The 25,748-nt window shown below is 38.6% G+C and overlaps 1 protein-coding gene across 4 annotated transcripts in view; it reads right to left on the minus strand.

The window, feature by feature from the left end:
• Positions 1-25,748, minus strand: part of CENPJ (centromere protein J) — a 61,976-nt gene that overhangs the window by 19,253 nt on the left and 16,975 nt on the right. For 3 of the 4 annotated variants that reach the window (XM_004778224.3, XM_004778225.3, XM_004778229.3), the window contains 7 exons: positions 23,454-23,565; positions 22,522-22,624; positions 20,764-22,393; positions 17,778-17,910; positions 13,747-13,912; positions 6,993-7,235; positions 2,948-3,029 (listed from right to left, as the gene is read on the minus strand). In XM_004778224.3, the coding sequence (XP_004778281.1) occupies positions 2,948-3,029; positions 6,993-7,235; positions 13,747-13,912; positions 17,778-17,910; positions 20,764-22,393; positions 22,522-22,624; positions 23,454-23,565 (2,469 nt within the window). Of the gene's footprint in view, positions 1-2,947; positions 3,030-3,057; positions 3,364-6,992; positions 7,236-13,746; positions 13,913-17,777; positions 17,911-20,763; positions 22,394-22,521; positions 22,625-23,453; positions 23,566-25,748 lie in introns of those variants that run through there. The other variant, XM_004778230.3, reaches the window with a different exon arrangement.

Genomic DNA, 25,748 nt, shown 5'->3' on the forward strand with positions numbered 1-25,748 from the left:
TGAGAAAGGAATCCATCAAAATCCTTGAGGAGAACACAGGCAGCAACCTCTTCAACCTCAGCCGCAGCAACATCTTCCTAGGAACATCGCCAAAGGCAAGGGAAGCAAGGGCAAAAATGAACTATTGGGATTTCATCAAGATCAAAAGCTTTTGCACAGCAAAGGAAACCAAAGTCTTTTGGTTAACAAAACCAAAAGACAACTGACAGAATGGGAGAAGATATTTGCAAATGACATATCAGATAAAGGGCTAGTGTCCAAAATCTATAAAGAACTTAGCAAACTCAACACCCAAAGAACAAATAATCCAATCAAGAAATGGGCAGAGGACATGAACAGACATTTCTGCAAAGACGACATCCAGATGGCCAACAGACACATGAAAAAATGCTCCATATCACTCAGCATCAGGGAAATACAAATCAAAACCACAACGAGATACCACCTCACATCAGTCAGAATGGCTAAAATTAGTAAGTCAGGAAATGACAGATGCTGGCAAGGATGAGGAGAAAGGGGAACCCTCCTACACTGTTGGTGGGAATGCAAGCTGGTGCAACCACCCTGGAAAAAAGCATGGAGGTTCCTCAAAAAGTCTGAAATAGAATTGCCCTATGACCCAGCAATTGCACTACTGGGTATTTACCCTAAAGATACAAACGCAGTGATCCGAAGGGGCATGTGCACCCGAACGTTTATAGCAGCAATGTCCACAATAGCCAAACTATGGAAAGAACCTAGATGTCTATCAACAGATGAATGGATAAATAAGATGTGGTATATATACACAATTGGAATACTATGCAGCCATCAAAAGAAATGAAATCTTGCCATTTGCAATGACATGGATGGAACTAGAAGGTATCATGCTTAGTGAAATAAGTCAATTGGAGAAATACAACTATCATATGATCTCCCTGATATGAGGAAGTGGAGATGCAACGTGGGAGGTTTTGAGGGGGGTAGGAAAAGAATAAATGAAACAAGGTGGGATTGGGAGGAACACAAACCATAAGTGACTCTTAATCTCACAAAACAAACTGAGGGTTGCTGGGGAGAGGGGGGTCAGGAGAGGGTGGTGGGGTTATGGACATTGGTGGGGGGCTATGTGCTATGGTGAGTGCTGTGAAGTGTGCAAACCTGGCGATTTACAGACCTATACCCCTGGGGGAAAAAAATACATTATATGTTTATAAAAAAATAAAAATTAAAAAAAAAAGATTAAAAAATAAAAAAAAAAACAGTCAAAAAAAAACATTCAAACTACCTTGCAGGTTTGAAAATTAGTGAACTAGAGTTGCAGATCAACATGACTCTCAAAAGCAATGTACAGTAAAAAATAAAAGGCAATGGAATACATACAGTATAACTACTCAGAAAGTTCAAAAACAAAACTTTTTTTAGGGCTGTACCTATGAGAGTAGTCAAGGGGGGGAACAGCCCTGGGGTGTTGCTACTCTATTTCTTTATCTAGTTGGTAGTTATCTAAGTATGTCCTTTGTAATTATCAAACTGCATATGTTATATCCAATTTTCTAAATTTAATTCATGAAAATAATTTCTAAAAATTCCAGGTAGATTAAAGATGTTCATAAGAGAAAATAGTATATTTGTGACCTAGGGCTGGAGAAAGATTTCTTACAGTCATGAAAAAAGATTGATAAATTCAATAATAAAAGGGAAAACAGAGGCATCTGGGTGGCTTAGTCCGGTAAGCCTCTGACTCTTGTTTTCTGCTCAGGTCGTCAACTCAAGGTCTTGAGATGGAGCCTCACATCGGGTTCCCTACTCAGCAGGGAGTCTGCTTCCCCTCTCCCTCTCCTTCTGCCCCCCTGGGATCCTTGTGGACTCTCCCTAAAACAAATAAATCTTAAAAAAAAAAAAGTCAAAAATGGGGAAAAATGCACATAAAAAACACAAACAGAAAAGCTAAACCCAGAACTGGGAGAAAATATTGGCAGTGCTTCTAAATGAGAAAGGATGGGCACGAAGAATAACCTCAATAAGGAGAAACTTCGCCCTCCCCGCTAAAAAGTTTTAAGATTGTTTATTTATTTGAGAGAGAAAGAGCATGATAGAGAGCATGGGCGGGGAGAAGGTCAGAGGAAGAAGCAGACTTCCCATGGAGCTGGGAGCCCGATGTGGGACTCCATCCCAGGACTCCGGGATCATGACCTGAGCAGAAGGCAGTCGGTCGGTTAATCAACTGAAACACCGAGGCACCCCCCACTAAAAAGTTTTAAACAGGCAAAAGAAATGAACAGTCAATTCACAAAAGAGGAAACCCAAAGCCCACTAAATATACAAAAAGATGCTCACATGATCTTACCAGTAATCAGGGAAACACATATTAAAGTTACACTAACCCACCATTTCACACCCATCTGACTAGACACAATTTCAGTCCGACCAGGTCAAGAATAAGCACAAAGAGGATATTCTGCTGATCGTAAGAAAGAAAAAAAATGGCAAAACCACCTTGCAGAACAAAGAGAAAACTTCCTACACCACAAGCATCCTCACTCTTGATATGTGTTTTAGAGAAACTCACAGGATAGCTATGTTCTGCAGCCCTATTCATTCTATTGACAAACTAGGGGAAAAAACATGAAGTCCATCAACAGGAAAACTCAACTGTAACAAATACACATGGAATCTGTATAGCTATTAAAATCAGTAAACTAGAGTTTATATGTATTAATGTGAATATCAAAATATTGAGAGAAACAAACTGTAGAGGGATACATAGAAACAATACTATATTGATTTATGGATACAATGTAGTAAAAGAATGAAAAACAAAGGAATGTTGTCAGGGTGGAAATAAGTAGGGGAGTACACAAGGGCTACAATGATATTTACAAAGCTTTACTTCTTAAATTGGGTGTAAATTCTCTATTCTTTAAATTCCTGAAGTATTTTATAAAAAGATCATGCAACTTCTTACCTTGTGTCGGCAAATGATTTTTCTTACATTTTTCTACCTGGGTTCCTGAAGAAATTTGACTCTTTTGTAACCGAAATGAATTCTATAGTATGAGATAATTTTGAATATAAAATTAGTGTTAGTCTACACATTAGTACAATGAATGAAAGTAAAACTCAGCTTGCAATGAAAATGGCTTAAGTTTTTTCATTTATGTTTTCATTTTATTTTTCACTACAGGTCAGAGGGAACAAACTATTATTTAGGAAAATGAACTACACACACACTCCACCTTCAGATATACAGTGGATCCTGAAAAACACTGGGGGGAGGGGGGCTAAGGGCAATGACCACCCCACACACCTGAAAATCCATGTGTAACTTTTGACTCCCCCAAAATGTGACTACCAACAGCCTACTGTCGTCTGGAAGCCATCCTGATGACATAAGCAACATATTAACACATATCCTGTATGGCATATGTATTGCATACTGTATTATTACAATAAAGTCCACTAGAGCAAAAAAAAAAAAGTTATTAAAATCTTAAGGAAGGCAAAATATATTTACAGTGTTATACTCTATTTATTGAAAAAAATCTGCATAGAAGTGGACCTGCACAGTTCAAACACATGTGGTTCAAAGGTCAACTGTGTATTCATTCTTCAAGTGAGGGGATAACAGACAACATAAAATAAAAGAGTCTTCTGTGATTGTTATCAGATTAGCCAAAGAAGAGGGCAGGAACTCAGTATCAGCAAAACCCCTTTATCTCAACCTCTCCTGTGAGCATCTTGGAGAGCAACCTCTCCTTACCATCTTGCTCTCACTTTGAGCCCTAGCTCCCTACTGAGATGAAGACTCCCCATAGCCCCCTTCCAGGGACAGAAGTTTCTCACCCTCCGAACTCCACTCCCTAGGTTTGGGGTAGGGTAGAGGTCTTCCTTGCTCCCTGTCACCACTTCCAACAAATCTCTCTCCTCCCTAACCACCCCTGCCCCAGCTTTGCTTCTCACGTCCATGATTCAGCCACAGGTATCCCTTGCCAGGAGATAACTCCACTGCCTTAGCTTCTGTTTCCTGACCTACTCTATCCTACCTCAGCCACGCAGTCATTATCAGTAACTGCAAAGATCTCAATTTCTAAGCCCTCAAAGCCAGAAAATGCAGTATTCTACAAAATAATTAGCCTAATTAGACATTCAAATTAGACATTCAAAAAGCCAATGTCATTTAATAAAATGCTAAAGTATTTACGGTAAGATGCCATGATTTCTGCAATTAGCTTCAAATGGTCCAGCAAAACACACATACACAAGTGGTAAAATGTCAACAGTGGTCATATCTAGGTGACTATTCAGGTCACCTGATCATCATCATACTATTCTTTCAAATTTCTGTTTAGGGAAGCTGTTTTAATAAAATGGGAAGAGGCAAGAATTCCACTCTCTTCTGACTGCCATATCCTACCCTTCTTCTAGCTTATTCATCTAACACCCTAACTCCACCAATGTGTACAATCTACAAGGTCCTTGCTTATGTCCCCAGCTTACATGGTTCACTGCTGTCATTCTGGCTGCATATACTGTCAACTTCCCTACCCCTCACTCACTCTGTGGTGTTCACCTGGATGACGACACCTCTTATAAAATATAACTCTCCACCACCCTACAACCAAAAATCAAGAAAATGATACAAACATTCTCACTTGAAATATATGACTCTAACCTACACTCGTCCCCAAAGCAGCCCAGGAATCAGGCTACACTTCCTCAGTCCCTTTGCTTTCCACTCCCTTAGACGACGAAGTCACACTTTCTCCCATCTACTTGAACATCCTACACTTTTCTATCCTCACTCTCAGCGGATGCCCACGCTTCCTACTTCACTGACAATGCGAAGGCATTAAAAGGGAACTTCCCACCAGCAGGCACCACACATCAAGCACAGAGTCCATACCTTCAACATTCTGCCACAGGGCACGTACTGTCCAGCCAAGTCCAGCCCCTCCCTTCATTCCCTAAATCCCCTCTTCTCTCATTTATAAACATTGCTTCAACAATTCCCCCACATTCTCCTGCATCAGTATTTTCCTCTTTACTAAATCAATCCTACCAATACATAAACACTTAATTTTTCCACTTAAAAAAAAAAAAAAAAAAACTTTCCTTAAAGCCAACACCTCATCTCTTTACATTTACTGCCAAACCTCTCCACAAGGTTCTTAAACTCTGTTTGAAACTTCTCATTCTCTTTCATCCAATCAGGCTTTTATCTTCTATACATCCCTACCTGGTAAATCTAATGACTCATTTTCAGCCCTCATCTAATTTAGCAGCAGTTTTTGAAACTGCTGGCTAGTCTCTTCTCCTAGAAGTCCTTTCTTTTCTTGGCTCTCAGGACACCACTCTGGCCTCCTTTACTCCATCCTCTCTGGTTAACCATTCTCATCTCCCATCTTCTCACACTCTGGCTCAGTGTGTGGATCTCTTCACTACCCACACTTTCAGCACTGGTGATCTCTGCCAGCCTAAAACTTTTATCACACATCCTGATGAACCCCAAACTTCTAGCTCCAACCTAACCTTCTCCTGCCCAGGTAACGTCTCCACGTTTTCAAACTTCTCCGCAGGCATTTCAAACTTACCCTGTCTAAACCTGAGATCCTAATATCCATGCCCCCAAGAAAAACATTTTCTCTTCTTGTCTTACGATAAATGTAAACTCTAGTATGCCAAAACACTATACTACACTTGGAAACTGTACTCTTGACTCTTCCTTGCTGTCATACCCCATATCCAGCTCATCAATAAATCCTGTCCATTTCTCAGCCATCCACTGCTTCTCCCCTAGTCTTAAGCCACTGTTCTCTCTGGTGTGAATTACTCCAATGGTCTTCTAACCAGTGTTCCCAATTGTGTTTATGACCCTCCACTCCCTGTTCAGTCTATAGTAGACAGTAGACAAGGTATACTTACTAAAACAAAAGATTAAGTCAACTCCAACCTCAGCCCTTCAGGGCTGGGGGAGGAGGGGCCTTCTCAGAGGAAACACCCAAGGGCTTACAGGAACTGACTAAGGCCTAATGAACCTTGCACCCAACTCCCTCTGTCCCATCTCTGATTGCATCCCCTACCATTCTCCCCATTACTGCCCTGTAGCTCCATCAGCCCCCGCCATACTCATGCTCAGGCCCACAAGGCAGGCAGCCTCTGGGCCTCAGGCTCCTCTATGGGCTCTACTCTCACCCAGGTACCCCTTTATTATATTTATATTTAAAACATAATAATTATATATATTTAAGTTAATATATTCAACATATTTAATACTGTGGGCCATTACTCAAATGTCACTTTCTCAGTAAGACTTTCCTTGGCCATCCTGTCTAAAACAGCAACAACCCCCACCCCATCCCCTTTCCTGCTTTTTTCTCCTTGGTTCTTGTCACTATATAACACAACATATATTTTATTATCTATCTTCTTTATAGACCTCCCACCACTAGAATAAAAATTCCAAGAGGGCAAGGAAGTTCCCCTATTTTGTTAATTGCTTTATTCCCAGTGCCCAAAATCAGTGTCTGGCACATGATAATTGTGAAAATAGATGAATGAAAGACTAATTATCTGATTTGAAAAGTTCATATGCATGTAACTCACTGCAAGAAAAACTTCACTTGGCCTGTTTTAACTAAGATTATCTGCCTATTGTGCTATAATTCTTTTAAAAGAATTCTAAAAATGAATTTGAAAACTCTGCAAAGCAATTGCCCAAAAGAATTGGTCAACTGTGGTAAAATATACATAACATTCACCGTCTTAACTACTGTTAAGTGTACAGGTCAGCAGCACAAGGCACATACACACTACTGTGCACCCTCACATCCACCCAGCTCCAGTACTTCTTTTCCTCTTGCAAAACTGAAACTCTGTTCCCATTAAACAGCAACTCCCCATTCCCACCCCCCACCCCCAGCCCTGGCAAACACCCTCTAGGTTTCAGGTCTATAAATTGGAGCACTCAGATATTTAACATCCTGACTTGATGAAACTAGCTTCAAACCTACCATGGACCCGTCTCTTTTCGTGGCAGCCACACAAGGACCCATCCTGATGCTGTTCTCAGTAGCTTCTGCTTTCTTCCAGGCATCAAGTCGGAACCTTTCCATCACTTTTATTTCTTCTCTGAGGTCTGTGTTCTCTCTGACCAACATTTCTATCTGGCTTCTAAGACGGCCTTGTGTACTTGACCATTTTGCTTCCTTTCTTTTCAAATCTTCCTGTAAATCTGCTATCTGCTGTTTCAAAGCCTCTCAAAAAAAATAAATAAATAAAAACAAAAAACCTAGGATTAGAACAATGCAATAGAAGAAAAGAGACACACCAACAATATAGAAGTGCTGCCCTAGCACAGAGAGTAAAAAAGGGAAAGCTTGGTCAATCATATTTCAAAAATAATAAGTTTTTCATGAAAGGGACTGGGGTTCAGGTTAGAGCCTCACCTTATACCATCAACAAGACTGATTCCAGAAGGAGGCAGGCACCACTTAGGAGTCATTGCAATAACACTGCCATGAGGTAATAAAGGTCTATACTAAGCTATTAATTGAAGAAGAGAGATAAATAGGGGATTATCTGGTAAAGAAAAAATTAAGAAGAATTTATGACTAATTAAAAGAAGAGTTAGGTAAACAGATGAATAAGATTCAAAGTCAAAACTATCAGTCCTGAAAACAGATTCTACTTGGAATTCATGAGAAGAAGTTGGTTTTAAGAAAATGATCTGTTTTGGGGAGCCTGGACTATTTATAGACTCCACATTGGTGGAGTTAGGGTGTTAGATGAATAAGCTAGAAGAAGGGTAGGATATGCCTTTGGTCATGATCTCAGGGTCCTGGGATAGAGCTCTGCGTCAGGCTCTCTGCTTGGCAGGGAGTCTGCTTCCCCCATTTCCTCTGCCCGCCTCTCTGCCTATTTGTGATCTCTCTCTCTGTCAAATAAATAAATAAATCTTTTTAAAAAAGAAAGAAAGAAAATGATCTGTTTCAGACACACTAAATGACCCATGGGAAGAAAGAAATTGCTGGAAATGTCTAGAAGCAATGTACAATTACACAAAAATTGAGATTAATGTCAGCACTAAGGAAAAATTAGTTACCTACATGGCTCATGTGGGTGCAAAATATGGGGAGTGCCTGGGAGCAGAGGCAAGGGGCATGGGCGAAAGCAAGACCTCATTGCTCACCAACTGAGAACTGACCTGATGTGAGCCTAAAGGCAGGAAGAAGCCCTAAGCAGCTCACTAATAGATATGTAAAACTTGACAACCATCCATTCTCATGTAAGCACCATGACTGCCAAAAAGCAACCAGGTGACAGAAAGAGACTAGGGCTTGAAGGACCTCCCTTGGAGGGTGGTCACATCACAGGGAGCATGAACTCTGGGTTTGGGTGAGAGATCAGGGTTCAAATCCCAGTTCTGTGTCTTAAAAGCTCTTGAAACAAGGTATTAACCTCCCTGAACACCAGCCTCCCTATTTATAAAATTGTGGAGTATAACCAATAAATGAGCAATTTCTAACTGGTAAACATTATCATCATGTGGGCAAAGAGACTTATTTATACCAAAATGGTAACACAGAACTCTAAATAGGCTAAGAATTCAAAAGCAAATAAGCCAAACAGAGAAAGACAAATACTGTATGGTATCCCATGTGAAATCATAGAGAAAAAAAGAAAAAAGCCAATTTCATAGAAACAACAAAATGGTGGTTGCCATGGGCTGGGGGAAAGGGAATGGGGAGATGAAGGTCAAAGGATAGAAACCCTCAGTTATAAGACGAATAAGTTCTGAGGAGCAGCATATGACATGGTGACTACAGTAATAATACAGTGGTGTACATTGACAGCAAATGTTGCTGAGAGCAATTCTTAAGCATTCTCAGCACACACACCCACAAAAAGTTAACTATGTCAGGTGATAACATGCTACCATCTTGATCTTGCTATGTATATATATAAAATCATCACACTGTACATTTTAAGTATATATTTTATGTTTTTCAATTATTCATCAATAAGGTTAAAAAAATTATTTAACAACAACTAATATTTATAAAACACCTACCATCAGGTACTGTTCTGGGTCCCTGGAATATGAAGAACAAAAAGATTGCAGGGAGAGTTGTGTGGAAGGTGCCAGGCGCTAGGGAAGAAAAGGCAAGGTAGGCAGAAGAAAGCAATGCTGTGGGGAAGGGAGGCTACAGTTGTGGGGAAGGGAGGCTGCAGCACACACTATAGCAGATCTCACAGAACAGAGACCGAAGGAGGCTCAAAATGAGCCATGTGGCTCTTCTGGGAAAGAGCATTGCTAAAAGCACCAGCAGAGGAGATACACCAGAGAGGAGAGTGCCTGGGCACAGTCTAGAGCAAGCAGGCTAGTGAGCTGGGGCAGAATGAATGACACAGAGGAGATGGCATGAAAAAGGTGAAAGAACACCAGTTCATACAGGAACTTGAGGCTGTAAGGACTGTGGCTCTAACTATAAGAAAAAAGTGGAGCCATTAAAGGGCAGAGAGGGAGCAGACCTGGCGTCTTTCAGAAGAATTACTGGCTGCTACATGGTAAACAACCCATGGAAAAGACAGGGCAGGAGCAGAGCTGTGGCCAGCCAGTCCTTGAACTCAGTGATGGCAGCTCAAGTCTGGGTACATTTCTGACAGATGAGCATGAAGTGTGAGAGAAAGAGAAGTGAACAATCCTAGGTTTTCTGGCAGAGCATGTGGGAAGTCAGGGATACGGCCACCTGAGATGGAGAAGGCTGGAGAAGGGAAGTTCAGAAGTTCATTTGGAGACACATGGAGGTGAAATATCCAGTAGCTGGTCAGACCAGATCAGCACATCCAGCGGGTCCAGGCCAGGATTTAAGTATGTAAGTCTTTAGCATGTAAATCCCAACTGAAGGCATGAAACTAGAGAAGATCATCAAAGAAGGACAGGACCTCCTCCCGGCTGGGTGGCCTCCACCATTAAGTTAAAGAGGAGGAAAAAGACAAAGAGGACAAGGCAAGGCATCAATCAGGTAAGGGGAAAACCCAGAGCATCAGGTATCCATCCTGTGAGTCAAACGGAGTCAAACGAACGAACGAAAGCACTGGTGAGGAGTCCCGCGCTGCTAACAGCCAAGTCACATGAGGACCACAAGCTCCCCCATCAGGGAGAGACTGGAAACTGCAACAGGGGCAGTTTCAAAGAGGTGGTGCAGACGGGAAGCATGTTGTAGACAAAACAGGAGTTGAGATGAAAAACAGTGAAACAGACAACACTTTCAAGGAATTTTGCTACAAAGAAACATGGCTGTGACTGAAGGAGTATGGGGGCAAGAGAGATTTTAAGAAGTAACAGCAAGTGGGTACACTGATGGCAAGATTCAGTAGAGTGGAAATAGATGGTTTTAGAGAAACAAGAAATGCTGGAGCAGGGCTGTAGGTGGTGAAAGGGTGAGATCTGGTACATAAGCAGGGCTTCCCCATAAGCATGGACCTTCTCCCCATTAAATTTTTCATCCAGCTAAACCAAGTGTTATGGGCACAAAGATGAAGGAGGTAGGAAATGCCAGGCCTATAGTTTTGCCAACAAAATTTGATAGCTTGAGAAAAAGGTAATAAAGAATACACTTATAGAAATGACTAGAGTAACTGTCTCTGGGGTTTAAGGACAAAGGAAGGTGAGGGAAACCAATGAACTGGAAGGTCCTAAAGGGGTCAAAAGAATAGAATCATAGAGGGAGTGACAAATATTAATATATTTGGTCAAAAGTAATAGAAAATAGGATTTAAAGTAACAGCTAGAAGGAATATGTGTGAAGAAGAGAAAGAGAAGGGGTCAGGATAAAAAAAGATATGCAGAAGATAAAGTCAAAAGAAACTATTATTGATGGAATTTGAAGGTGGAAAAAGTTTAGACCGCTTTTTATCGCAGGTGTGAATGGGTAAAAAGTCAGAAGAAAAGGCAGATTTAGTAGGAATAAGGTAAGTTAAATTTGAAACATCCAAAAAGAGCTAACCAGCTCACTACAATAGCACCTCATAGATCGTAGACCCTCAAATACCTTCTGAATGAACAAACAGATACACATGTTGGAAACTCAGCAGAGATCTGACTGAACATCAATGTGTAAATGGTCAATGAAAACTCACTGCATAAAAATTGGAATAATGTTACATGATTAAGATAAAAGAATCAGTGTGAACTCATGACTTCAGAAAGTCATCACCCTTCCCCAGCTAGGCACTGTGACAGGAACCAACAGCAAGGATACCACTGCCATTGACCACCAATCCTCATAGGGCTCCCTAGACAGTGGCTGATTCCACATCTGGGGTAGGCTGAAGAAAAACAAAAGCAAAAACCAGGTTATCTGAAATAACCAGTTGTTAGAGAAAGTAGGGATAATTTCAACCATCTAAGGGCAAGGGCAAAGCTGAAGGACAAGGAAGCTGATGTACATATAGGGCTCCCTCTGGCCAAATTGGGGCCACTTGATTATCAAAAAGGAGATTTTTGTAATAAATTAGAGTAACTTGAGTCTGTAAAAGGCCATAAATCAATAATGATGAATATAAATTCCAGGAAGACAGAAATGTCTTCTTCATCAATAATTCCCCAATGCTCATCATAAAGGGTTCTCAAATCAATGTGCTGAAAGAATGAACACCCAAAAGAAAAGAGTTAGTATTTGCAAACACTATAATATAAAAGAAGGTTGAATATACCATCTCTATTCTTTTAATGATTTAGTAAGTAGAAGAGTAGCAATAAATATAGGCTTGTTTTTATTACATATATATTTCTTAAAGTCATACTTGCATAGTGTAAGAAAAAGAGGAAGTGTAACAAAAACAGAAAGAAATAATGAATACCCATGGCCACACACAATAATCAAGTCTGGAAAGGGTCTAATGCTTAAGTCAACACTATCAAAGTACAAAGAGTGTTCAGGAATGATTTCCAAAACTATGAAATAGATTGTTAATGTCTAACATACTAGATTCAATAAACTGAGCATTAAACAAAAACGTAACAGCACTTGTTTCTTCCCACAAAAATAAATAAATAGATTTAAAGACCCTAGTTGACATGGCATGTTATAACTTAAGTTTGGGTTTACAGATGGGCTTTCTCAAGGAAGGTATACTACATGAGAGGGGAGAAAGCAGAGACTGCAACTAAAAAATTCTAGTATTTACTTTTATTTATTTTTTTTTTTAAAGTAGGCTCCACACCCAGTATGGAGCCCAATGCAGGGCTTTGAACTCACAACCCTGAGATCAAGACCCGAGCTGAGATCAACAGCTGGATGCTTAACCAACTGAGCCACCCGGGCACCCCAAAAATACTAGTATCTAAAATATGGAAGAGTTTGTACTTTATACCATGAGCAATGGAGAGACTTTTAAAATTTTTTCTTTGGTAAACTGAAGTTTTACTTGTTTGTTTTTTACGATTTTACTTATTTATTTGAGAGAGAGAGAATAAGCAAGAGCAAGCAGAGCAAGGGGAAGGGGCAGAGGGAGAAGCAGACTCCCTGCTGAACAGGGAAGCCTGACGAGGGCTCAATCCCAGGACTCCAGGATCATGACATGAGCCGAAGGCAGATGCTTAACTGACTGAACCACCCAGGCACCACTGAAGTATTACTTGTAATGAAATTCAGTATGTCCATGTTTTCTTTGTACTTAGTCCTTTGTGCCCTCTTAGAAATCTCTGCATACGTCAATGTCACAAATATATTCACCTATTTTTTTTCTAGAAAGTTGACTTTTAGCTAGAAATTAGTTATTTTTATTTATTTTAAAGATTTATTTACTTTCATTTTAGAGAGAGAGTGAAAGAGAACAGGGGGGGAGGGACAGGGAAATGAAGAGAGAAACTAGAATGTACTCCATGCAAAGTATGGAACCTGATGTGGAGCTCAATCTCAGGACCTGAGCCAAAACCAAGAGTCCGGATGCTTAAATGACTGAGCCACCCAGGTGCCCCTGCAGTAGTTATTTTTAGCTACTACATTCCTCTGATTATGTCCATTCTAACTTTGAAATGAAGAGGACTGATTACTTGGTCTATCAGTTGATAAGTTTTAAAATTAAACACCCAGATAGTATAGGGGCCTTAAATTTGTATAAATGACTGGAAGTAACAGTATTTGGTGTAAGGGGTGCCAATCAGATCAACACAACATGATGCTGGTGAATTTCCAACTCTTGGTTTCTTAATTCATCCATGGAATTACTGTAGTCTGTTTTGTTTTGGTTTTGTTTTTTTTTTTTTGGAAGCCTCTACTAAGAAAAGAACTGATATACCTTGTTCTTTAAAAGTCAGATTACAAAAAATGTTCCTCATGCCGTCTCAGACTGATAACTTACTGAGTCAATGGATGATTAATAAATTGATACCCAGGGGCCTCTGGGTGGCTCAGCTAGTTAAGCATCTGACTCTGGATTTCAGATCAGATCACGTTCTCAGGATCCTGAAATCAAGCCCCACGTTGGGCTCCACACTCAGCAGGGAGTCTGCTTAAGGAATTGCTTCCTATCCCTCTGCCCCTCTCCCTGCTCTCAAATAAATAAATAAATCTTTTTTTTTTTAATGTTTTAAAAAACTGACACCCCATTTCTCTTTGACACATCACTCTGATATTCCTACAAACTCTGATATTCCAGGGCCCGAGGGAGGAGAGCCAAGGGACAGCCCTCCTACTCTGTGCCCCACAGCACTGGAACAAACATATCACGTAAGTCTAACATAAAGAACTGGCATACCTGTATTTCTTCACGTTCTTTTTTATCTGGAAAAGTTCTTGCAACTGTAGTATACTTTTCAAAAACTTTGCGTTCCTTTTGTAGCTTCCTCATTTCCTCCTTTTTAAACTCTTCTATTCGAGCCAATTCTTTTGCTTTCTGTTGTTCAAAGTCAGTAATTTCTTTCCTAAAATGACCAAACCATGTTATCATTTAAAGGGACCATCTCAATGGAGTAATCCACATGTCATATGAAATGGAACATCAGTGACAGCCTGGAATGCAGGAGCTGCTGGTCTTCGTGAATCCATCTTCAATCCATAGTACTGAAATAACTGTCAGTTAACTCCATAAGGCATTCCTCCAACAAATATTCAGTGAGCACCTACTATGAATCAAGCACTATCCCGGGTACTGGAGAAACCAGTGAAAAAATAAATACCCTTAGTCCCATGGAGCTTTTCATTCTAATGGAAGAGGCAGACAATAACAAGATAAATAAAATATATGGCATATTAGAAGAAGAAAAATAATGCAAAGAATAAGGGTAGGAAGTATCAAGGAGATTGAAATTATGGATGAGGTCATCTTGCTGAGATAATATTTTACGTAAAACAGCCATAAGGATATCTGAACAAAACAGTTCAGAAAGAGGGAACATCACATGCAAAAGCCCTGAGGTAGGAATATGCCTGATGTGGTCAAAGATTACAGGAGGCCAGGGTGGATAAAACAAAGTTGAAACAGAAAAGTAGGAAAAGGTATCAAAAAATAAAACAGAGAGCCAAATGAATTAGGGTCTAATAGACCAGTGTGAGGACTTGGTGTCTTAGCTTAGGAGAATACTGATCAGAGGAACTATCATAACCCAGGTGTATTTTGATGTTCTATTAAGAGCATAGGGAAAGGGACATATCAAGATGGTAGAACAGGAGGTCCCAGCTCACATCTCTTTACACAAAAAACAAGCTGACAACCATACACAGATAAAAGTACCTTTGTGGGAGCTCTACCATCCAGATAAGAGGTTGAGAAACCCCAAGCCCATCTGCCAAACCCATCTGTTTCCCTAGTAACAGGCCCACAGACCTCAGTCAAGACTATAAAATGTGAAACAGTTCTGTAACATGGCTCTAGCCTGGCTGTATCGTGGTACTGGAGGCAGTCCTGCTCACCCAGGGGCCCAGCAGGAGGATGCTCAAAAACCTGGCAGGAGTCACACCCATTCTCATCCCTGGTAACAGACCCACTGTCTGCACACTAACAGCAGACCTGGAAGCAGCCCCATGACTAGCTTCAGCACTGCTGGACTGTAGTCCTACAAGCAATCCTGCCCAACTGGGGATCTAGCAGGAACTACATCTACCATGCCCCTGTTAAGAGACCCACCAATATGCCTGGGTGGCTCAGTTGGTTAAGCGACTCAGGTCATGATCCTGGAATCCCAGAATTGAGTTCCACGTGGAGCTCCCTGCTCAGTAGGGAGTCTGCTTCTCCTTCCTACCCTCCCCTGTCTTGTGCTCTCTCTCTCATTCTCTCAAATAAACAAATTAAATCTTGAAGAAAAAAAAAGAGAGAGAAAGAGAGACCCACCAATTATGGACTCCAGTATGGACCCAGCAAGAGCCACACTACAATCCCATTCAACTGTGATCCTAGAATCTGGCCACCAGTCCAGGGATCCAGTTGGAATAGGTCTTTACCTGCCAAAACTGGTCTTTAAAGAAAGAGTTTTCTGCCCTTTCAAATGCAAAAATGTCAACACAAGGCTACCGTAGAATCAGGCAAATGTGACACCACCAAAGGAAACTAATAAAGTTTCAGCAATCAATCCCAAAGAAATGCAGATCTAAGAATTGCCTGACAAAGAATTCAAAATAACTATTTTAAAGCAGCTCAGCAAACTATAAGAGAACACAGATAACTCAACAAAATCAGCAATACACGAAAGAAAACAAGATGCTCAACAAAGAGATAGAAATCATTTTTTTAAAAACCACAGTTATTAAAAACTAAATAAATAAATAAACTTTAAAAAGAGGGGGCACCTGGCTGGCTCAGTCAGGGGAGCATGTGACTCTTGATCTCAGGTTTCATGAGTGTGAGCACCATGTGGGGTGTAGAGATTACTTAAAAATAAATAAATAAAACTTAAAAAACCAGAAATTCTGGAGCTGAAGAATACAATCAATAAAGTGAAAAAAATACAATAGAGAGCTTCAACAACAGACTTAGTCAAGCAGAAGAAAGAATCTGACTCAAAGACACGTAATTTGAGATCAGTTAGAGGGAAAAAAAAGAAAAAGAATGAACAAGAATGAAGAAAGCCCATGAGATCCAATACATTCATTGTGGAAGTCTCAGAAGGAAAAAACACAAAATCAACAAACCCCTACTAGACCTAAGAAAGAGAAAAAAACTCAAATAAAATCATAAAGAGGACACTTTACTATAGATGCCACCAGAAATAAAAAAGATCATATTGTGAGCAATAATATTCCCCAAACTGGATAATCTAGAAGAAACAGATAAATTCCTAGAAATACACAACCTACCAAAACTGAATCAAGAAGAACCAGAAAGTCTGAACAGAACAATAATGAGGAAATTGAATCAGTAATCAAAAACCTCCCAAGAAAGAATAGTTCAGGACCAGATAGCTTCACAAGTAAATTCCAGCAAATATTCAAAAAATAATTAATACCCATTCTGCCTAAACTCTTCCAAAAAAGGGAAGAAATACTTTCAAACGCATTTCATGAGGGCAGTCACTTGGACACCAAAGCCAGACAATGACACCACAAGAAAACTATGGGACAATCCCTGATGCAAACATATATAAAAATCCTCAATAAATACTAGCAAACCAAATCCAACAGCACTTTAAAAGGATTTACACCATGACCTAGTGGGATTCATCCCTGGAAGTGAAGGCTGGCTCAATATATCAAATCAGTTAATGTGATGTAAACTGGTGTAACCACTCAGTATCATGGTTCCTCAAAAAAATTAAGTATAAAATTACCATATGACCCAGCAATTCCATCCCTGGGTATATACCCAAAAGAACTAACAACCTGAACAGGTATTTACTCACCAACGTTAATAGCATTATTCACGATAATCAAAAGGTAGAAACAACCCAAATGTCCAACGATAAACCAAGTAAACCCAAGGACTGACAGAGTAAATTCCTGTTGTTTTAAGCCACTTAGTTTGTGTAGACAGTTGATCCTTGAACGACATGGGTTTGAACTACATGGATCCATTTACATACAAATTTTTACAGTACAGTACTGTAAGTGTATTTTCTATTCCTTACAAGTTTATTAACATTTTCTTTACCTTACTTTATTACAAGTATATGTATATAACACATGTAACAAACCATGTGTTAATCAACTGTACACTATCGTTAAGACTTCCAGGCAGCAGTATGTTATTAGTAGCAAAGTTTTTAGGGAGTCAAAAATTTTATGTGGCTTTTTGGCTGTACAGGGGGATGGAGCCCCTAACCTCCACATTGTTCAGAATCAACTATACGTTGTTACAGTAGCCCTAGAAAACTTATGCAATGGCCAAGGTAGCACTTGAATTAACAGCTTCAAAATGCTTTTCAAGGTGCGCCTGGGTGGCTCAGTGGGTTAAATCCTCTGCCTTCACCTCAGGTCATGATCTCAGGGTCCTTGGTTCGAGCCCTGCATCAGGGCTGAGTCTCTGCTCAGCAGGGAGCCTGCTTCCCCCTTTCTCTCTGCCTGCCTATTTGCCTACTTATGATCTCTCTCTATCAAATAAATAAATATTTTTTTTTAAATCCTTTTCAAAATTCAATTTGTAATGTCCTCAACTAAAAGAATTCCCCTTTTAACACATTTCTGACTACAATGGGTCATTTTAATTAAAAAATTTTTATGCAGTTAAGATTTCAAAGAAAAATATTTCACTTTTTTATTTTATTTTGTTGGATTGGCAAAAATTATTTCAAATACTTTACATATCATCTTGAAAACTCAATCATTATATTTTTTCCCAACTTATAGATGCAAACTTACCTAAGTTTTTCCAAGGCACTTTCCCGTTCAATGCGAAGTTTAGCTAAAGATGTGTTCTCAGCTTTAAATTTTTCTATTTCTGTTTCCAATTCAATAACTTTCTCTCTCAAAACTTGAGATCGAACACTGTCACCTATAACATAGGCCATATATATTGAATTTCACAAAAGGCCTTCAGCAGCAAGAACAATAGTTAGCTTTAAGAGGCAAAAATACTGTCAACATTGGTACTATTAAAATGCATAAGAAACAATGCTTCTAATAACAACAACAAAAATTATATTGGCCTAACTATCCAGATGAAACCAATCTAAATTTAAGAAAAACATTATTCAACCTCAAGAGTATCAATCGGACAATGAATTAACATTACATATAAAAAGAAATTCAAATAATGTTTTTAACATCTAATATATATATATATATTTTTTTAAGATTTTTATTTATTTATTTGATAGAGAGAGATCACAAGTAGGCAGAGAGGCAGGCAGAGAGAGAGGGGGAAGCAGGCTCCCTGCTGAGCAGAGAGCCCCATGTGGGGCTCAATTCCAGGACCCTGAGATCATGACCTGAGCCGAAGGCAGAGGCTTAATCCACTGAGCCACCCAGGCGCCCCAATACATATATTTTTTGTTAACAGTCACTATTGAAAGACATTTGTAGGGTAACAGATGGTAACTAAACTTATCATGGGATCATTTTATAATGTATAAAAATATTAAATCACTATAATGTACACCTGAAACTAACAGGATGTTGTACATCAATTATACTTCAATTTTAAATATGTACATTTAGGACTCTTTATAGAGCCAGTTAAATGACTGACTCTCAGTTTTGGATCAGGTCATGACCTTGGGTTCATGAGAGCCCATGTGTTGGGCTCCATGCTCAGTGGGGAGTTCCCTTCTTTCCCTCTCCCCTCTCCAGGCCGCACCCCCTGCTCAAATGCTCCCTCTCTCAAATAATTAAATACGGACACCTGGGTGGCTCAGTTGGTTGAGTGTCTAACTCTTGGTTTCTGCTAATGTCATGATCTCATGGTCCTAGGATCAAGCCCTACATCAGGCTCCCCCGCTCAGCAAGGAGTCTGTTCAAGAAGTCTCCCTCTTCCTTTGCCCCTCCCCCCATTTACACATGCTTGCATGTGTTCTCTCTCTAAAATAAATAAATCTTTAAAAATAAATAAATCTTTTAAAAATTAATAAATATATGCACATATACAAATAGCTTAAGAACATTAATAAGTGATTCACAAGACATCTAAAACATTAATCAACACCAAAATCAAAGTTTACCTCCACTATGCACAGAAATATAAATTAAGAATTTTTCCATACCAAATTTGCTATTTAAAAGAGTAAAATAGTCAATGCTTCTGTCCTTCTATTACCCCTTTGAAAAACTGATTTTTGCACAAAAATATACATTACAGTGTTATTTCTAATAGTGAAAAATAATTTAAGTATTCAACAATAAGGAATAAGGAAATTATTGAATAAAACAATGTTGCATTCATACAGTGTTCTGCAACCATTTTTAAAATACATGAAAAAGGGCACCTGGGTGGCTCAATTGTAAGCATCTGCCTCTGGCTTAGGTTATGATCCCAGGGTCCTGGGATTAAGCCCCGCATGGGGCTCCCTGCTCAACAGGGAGTGCTCAACTGGTGTGCTCTCTCTCTCAAATAAATAAATAAATATTTTTTAAAAATACACAGAGTTTTAAAAATATAGCCAATATGTATTATACACTTGGTCAAAAAAAATAAGGTAACTTAAAAGTACAAATAACTGTACCATATTAAAAATACATAGGAAAAATGACCGGAAGGAAATACCCCAAAATGACACCACACCTACCTTTGGATAGTTTAGTTATAAACATTTTTCATTCTATATTTTTTAAGCTTCCAAACTTTCTGCAAAAAGTACTACTTTTAAAATCAGAGTACTTTTTAAATAGTTTAAGTTATAATTTATATTTTAAAGCACCTACGCTTTGCTAGTCATTCAGAATTTATAATATAATAGAAAGGAGTTTTTCAATATTTCACTATTTCAATAATTTTAAAAGCCCATCACATTAACAGAGTACTACAAAGCCATTAAATGCAATAAGCAGATATATATGTGGAAAAGAACAATCTTCAAAATTTATTATAAATCAGGTGAAGGCGTCTGGGTGGCTCAGTTGATTAAGCATCTGCCTTTGGCTCAAATCATGATCTCAGGGTCCTGAGGTCCTTGAGCATGGGCAGAGGGCTCTGTCCTCAATGGGGAATCTGCTTCTCCCTCTCCCTCTGTCCCTTCTCCTTCTTTCCCCCCTTCTACACGATCATGTGCACTCTCTCTCCTAAAATCTCTAAAAAAAAAAAAAAAAAAGTTGAAAAATTGTATATATAAAAAAAAAGTCATTTGTGTAGAAAGGTTATATACCCACTCACCCATATGCTTTCACACACACAGAATCTTTTTAGAATACACAAAGGAAATGGTTCCTCTAGGAACCTACAAAACTAGGAAAGGGAACTAGGAGGGCAGGTCCAGGAAAGAAAGGAAACTTCAATTTTACTGTATTTCTTCTTGGTCCTATTTAGCAAGGTAGTGCATGAGGTAGTAAAAAAACTAAGTAAAAACATAATCATTTTTAAAAGAGCACAAAGGTTCATCTTACAGCAACACAAACCATAAACTGGGTACTCTTTGGCTACAAAAGTGTTATCTCACTTTACAACAAATTAATTTTAAAGCCTTGAGAATAGGGCATAGGCTTAAACTTAAAAAATCTGAAATCACAATCCATCTGAGTCTTATACTAGTGGTTATTATTTAGGCCCACAAAATAAATAAAATTTTAACAAATTTCCTAATTAGACTTATACTGAGCAACTAGAAAGGAAAGGATTTTAAGCATTCCAATAGCAGACTAATAAGGTAAAAGTGAAACTTAGAACATTCTGATACATTTTATAATGCTGACTTACCAAGTGGTTGGTCTTGACTTGGGTTTAACTTGGGTTCATTTCCCAAGTGTGAATCTGATTTTGGTTTTGGTTTCAAAGCAGGGAAGAATTTCATCATGAGATCCGATGTAGGAGGAGGGCTTATGCTCCTACTGGGTTTGCTCAAGTCCTTTCCCTTCTTGACCGGTGCAACTTTCCTCTTTATTGTTTTGTCCGACACACATATTTCACTCTTAGGGCAGGCTGTTTGAGGAGTCCCATAAATAGAGTCATTCCCCAGAAAAGCATCATGCTTAAATGAATTCTCTTCAAGGTCTGTCCAAGTTCTTTCATCGTCAAAGTCAATTTTACTCATACTTATGGATGAGGGTCTTCTTGAGGACTCAGAAACTTTGTTTTTCAAGATTTCTATAGTGACAGACTCATCACTACTATAATCCTTATCAGACAGATCTAAATCAACATCTCTCCTTTTATCTTCTTCTTGAATCCCAGTGTCCCTAAAAGGGTCCTTACCATCACAAACTTGTGGACTGTCTTCTCTGCTGCTGAAACCTCTCTCTTTATCCTCAGTTGATGGTTTTATAGTAACATCAAGTTGCTCCTCAGAGTCAGTGCTACTGTCACTGTTGGTGACACCTTCATCATCACTTACATTCCACTGAGTCTGATTTTCAGAAGTGCTCATTTGGAGTGCTTTCCTACTGACTTTACATGACTGTTCCCTACACCCTTCAGGTGAGGAGACTGAATCAGATTGGTTGGGTGTGACCTCACACTCACCCTCATGTTCAGGTTCAGTACAGCCTGAAGCCTCATTGTGGTTACATTGAGTAACAGGATCCAGTGTCACCATCTGCGGCTGCACAGCTTTGACAGGGGTGGAAGACAGCCGGTGGCCTTTGCAGATCTGCTGGTCTCTCTCTAAGATCTTCAGTACAAATGAGGAATTACTGGAAAATGATATTTCATCAGCAGCTTGTTCCAAAAACAAAAATTCATCTAACTCTAAATTTTCCTTTTCCTTTTCTCGTTCCCAATTCTCTAATTTTTTCTGAAGAGAAATGTCAAGAGAAGATTCTGACTTTTCCAAGGTCTCGTGTTTTGGGCTATTCGAACACATGTAGCTGACCAGTCCTGCTGAAAAAGGAAGTTTGTCTTTACCTTGTGTCTTATTCCAGACTTTGCAACCAGTATCACAAAGTTTTGCACACTCAGGTACATTTTCTCTATTATTAGACTCAACTTTTTTTTCTAATTTGATCTGATCTCTAAATTGCCCATCATATTTCTTCCCTCCAGGTATTTTCAATCCTGTTGGAGGAAGACTTTTCCTGTTACTACTCTTAAGCACTTTAGGCTTCTGGCTAACTGTGACGAAATCACTCTTGGCTCTACCTTTATTGTTCTTTTTAACAAGCGGGTTCTCTGTACACAGTTCTTTATTTATAAGAGCAGTTTTCCGCTGGAATTGTTGTCTATCCATTTTAAACACAGGTTGGTCCTCTGGAGTGCTCTGATTAGTCACTAGTTTATTTTCTCTTCCTTTCTGAGACTTAGATTTAGCATTAGTAAATCTAGCTAAACCTTCTCCTCGTTTCAAGAATGGTTGTTTTGGTTTTGCTTTGATTAGGAACGATCCTTCGGCTTCCTTAAATAGAGAACAATATTTGAATTAATTCTGGTATATCCAAGTTATCTCAAAGTTATTTTAAAAAAAAATTACAAACAAATCTCTAAAGCCTTAATGAACTTAATCAAAATAGTGGCAATGCCTACCCTTAGTTGCCTTCGTTTCAGTTCTTGTTCTTCCAGCCGAATTTGTTCTTCTAAGTAGTCTTCAAATGTCTGTTTCCTTTCTCTGATAGCAGCTTTAATAGGTCTAATCATAAAAATAATTATTTAACATGCAAATTAAGATGTGGTATTTGACACTTAGTGTGCCTGACACAGATACCCCTGACTACACTAAGAACTAACCTTTCTCAAAGTCACCGATCCCCTTTGAAAATCCAATGAAAGCTATAATCCCACCCCATCTCCTGAAATACAGAGAAGGCAACACTCCACATGACTTGAAAAAACCCTTCTATACCCATCTATTGCCTGTAGATTAACTTTTGAAATATCATATTCACTGCATCACTTTAAAATACATTTTAAAAATTTCAAATATATATCTTTAAGATAAAGAGCATTGACAATGTAGATAAAGCAATAATCAGACGTAATTTTCCTTTCCATAACATACACTAAAATATTTCAAATATTTAAGAAAATAATAAACTTCAATATTGATATTTTATCTTTGTCATAAATTTTTAAATTCTGTTACCAGACTTACCCAATTATAGTTTAGAGGTAACACCAAATGTGAGACTCAATATTAATTTGTTTCTCTTTGCCAAAATGGGATTTATTTAACTATTTGAGAGAAGTTTAATTTTATCCAGATTTTTTTCTCTTTGGTGAAAAAACTTTGCTCAGTTTTTCCAAAACTATGTCAAATCTACTTGAACTGATATATTTCCCTAAGCACTATCAGTGAAAATATGTGATAAGTTTTATCTTTGACATCATACTTAAAAGCATATTCAAGCAAAAACAAGAAAACCATGCATCTTTCAAAGAAAAGAGAAAGTGCTCTATCTTAATAGCTGACTATTAAATTAAACTGTCATTCTTCTTATTCCTTTCAACATGGAGGATACCTTTCTTCAGTATTAGCCACTTCTGAAGAATCACCAATTTTTTTTACATTCACATCATTCTCTTCCTCAATCGGTTCAGTCACCTTTTCCCAACATGGTAAAACACCTTCTCCTAGGATAAAAATTAGGAAAATTTAGTTGCAAAAAATAAAGTCCTAAAACTTGATAATTTTACAAGTTACTATGCTAAAAAAATATTTATCAAAAGTAACATATGCTAGGGGTACCTGGGTGGCTCAGCCAGTAGGGCATCCAACTCTTAACTTCAGCTCATGTCATGGTCTTAGAGTTGTGAGATGGAGCCCTGCAATGGGTTCTGTGCTCAGCAGGGAATCTGCTTCTCTCCCCCTTCTGCCCCTTCCACCCACCCTTTGAACGCATGCTGAGATAAATAAACCTTAAAAAAAAAAAAAAAAGTAACATATGCTAAAGATTTTAGAGCTCTCAAGGATTTCTTTACTATCACAGACATAAACTACAAAATCCTAATTGAATAAGTTACATTCTTCAAAAGGTTAATGTTATGAAAAAAAGTGTAGGCTTTTCTTTTTTTTTCTTTTAAAGATTTTATTTATTTACTTGACAGACAGAAATCACAAGTAGGCAGAGAGGCAGAGAGAGAGGAGGAAGCAGGCTCCCCGCCAAGCAGAGAGCCCGATGCAGGGCTCAAGCCCAGGACCCTAGGACCATGACCCGAGCCGAAAGCAGAGGTTTCAACCCACTGAGCCACCCAGGCACCCCAAGTGTGGGCTTTTCTAAATTAAAAATTACTAAAGAGCTATAACAACAAAATATAATAGATGAACTTGACTGGATCCTGTTTTAAAAAAAAAAAAATGGGGGGGAAACCTGGGTGGCTCAGTCATTAAGCATCTGCCTTTGGCTCATGTCATGATCCCAGGGTCCTGGGACTGAACCCCACATCAGGCTCCCTGTTCAGTGGGAAGCCTGCTTCTCCCTCTCCCACTCCCCTTGCTTGTATTCCCTCTTTTACTGTGTCTCTCTCTGTCAAATAATTTAATTAAATCAAATTAAATTAAATCAAATTTTAAAACTTCAAAGGACATTTTTGGGACAATAGCAGGAATTCTAAAATGGATTTGAATATTACAGAATATTACTGGGATTATACAGAAGAATGTCCTAATTTTTCACTTGATGTATGCTGAAATTTTTAAAATGATGTAACATAATATCTGCATATTACTTGCAATGAAATGACTGAACAAATTATACATAAATATAGACAGAGATATAGATATAGGTATAAATATATATAACACATACAAATATATAAAGACAAAGTAAACATGGCAAAAATTAACTGCTGAATTGAGATCTACTGCTAATCACTGCAGTGGACTTTCAAGTTTTCTGGATGTTTGAAATTTCCCAAAATAAAAGGTTAAGAGAGTATAATGTTTAAAAAAATGTTTAAAGGCATTAGACCTTTCCATACAAAGGAATTATTCTAAATTAGAAATAAAATATTGTGCACAAAAGTGCCTAACCCTAAGTAGTATTATCTGTATTTTTTATAACTTACCCCAAAGAACATATTCATGAAAACGCCATTAAAATTGAGAATTAAATTTAAATTTAAAATATTGGAAACAAGTCAGCCCTACTTCAAAGAACATTAAATACTGATATATTATTTGATGACTAGCATAATGATGAGACCATTAAAATTATGGTTATGGAGATTATGGAATGTACCATAAGCATTTTCCATGTTGAGAGGGCAAGGAACACAATTATACAATATTCTATGGTTACAAAATGTTTAAAAAAAAAAAAAAAGTGGAGGGAGGAGTGGGGCACAGAAATAGGAGTTAGGAAAAAAAGACCAGAAGAAAATGCCATGAGAGCTCCATAAGTTTAGACCATCAGACACTGCTGGTTCTCTGGCAGAAATGTGCTAGATACTGGGAATAAAGAGATGCACTGAGGACAAATGGAATGTTTGGGGTTGCAGGAGATTTCTTTTCTGAAAAATAACTGCCATCACCAACCTATTTCTCACATTTTCCATCTTCTGTCATGCTTCCCCACCACAACCACCATGTATGTTTTAAATCAACCTCAAGCTATTTCTAAGCTCTTCGAGTGCCTGGGTGGCTCAGTCATTAAGCATCTGCCTTCAGCTCAGGTCAAGATCCCAGGGTCCTGGGATCAAGCTCCGCATTGGGCTCCCTGCTCTGTGTGGAGCCTGCTTCTCCCTCTCCCATTCCCTCTGCTGTGTTCCCTCTCTTACTGTGTCTCTGTCAAATAAACAAATAAAATATTAAAAAA

Source organism: Mustela putorius, unplaced genomic scaffold (genome assembly GCF_011764305.1).
Source record: "Mustela putorius furo isolate JIRA1106 unplaced genomic scaffold, ASM1176430v1.1 tig00004035_pilon_pilon_pilon, whole genome shotgun sequence".
In the NCBI taxonomy this organism is placed as follows: Eukaryota; Metazoa; Chordata; class Mammalia; order Carnivora; family Mustelidae; genus Mustela; species Mustela putorius.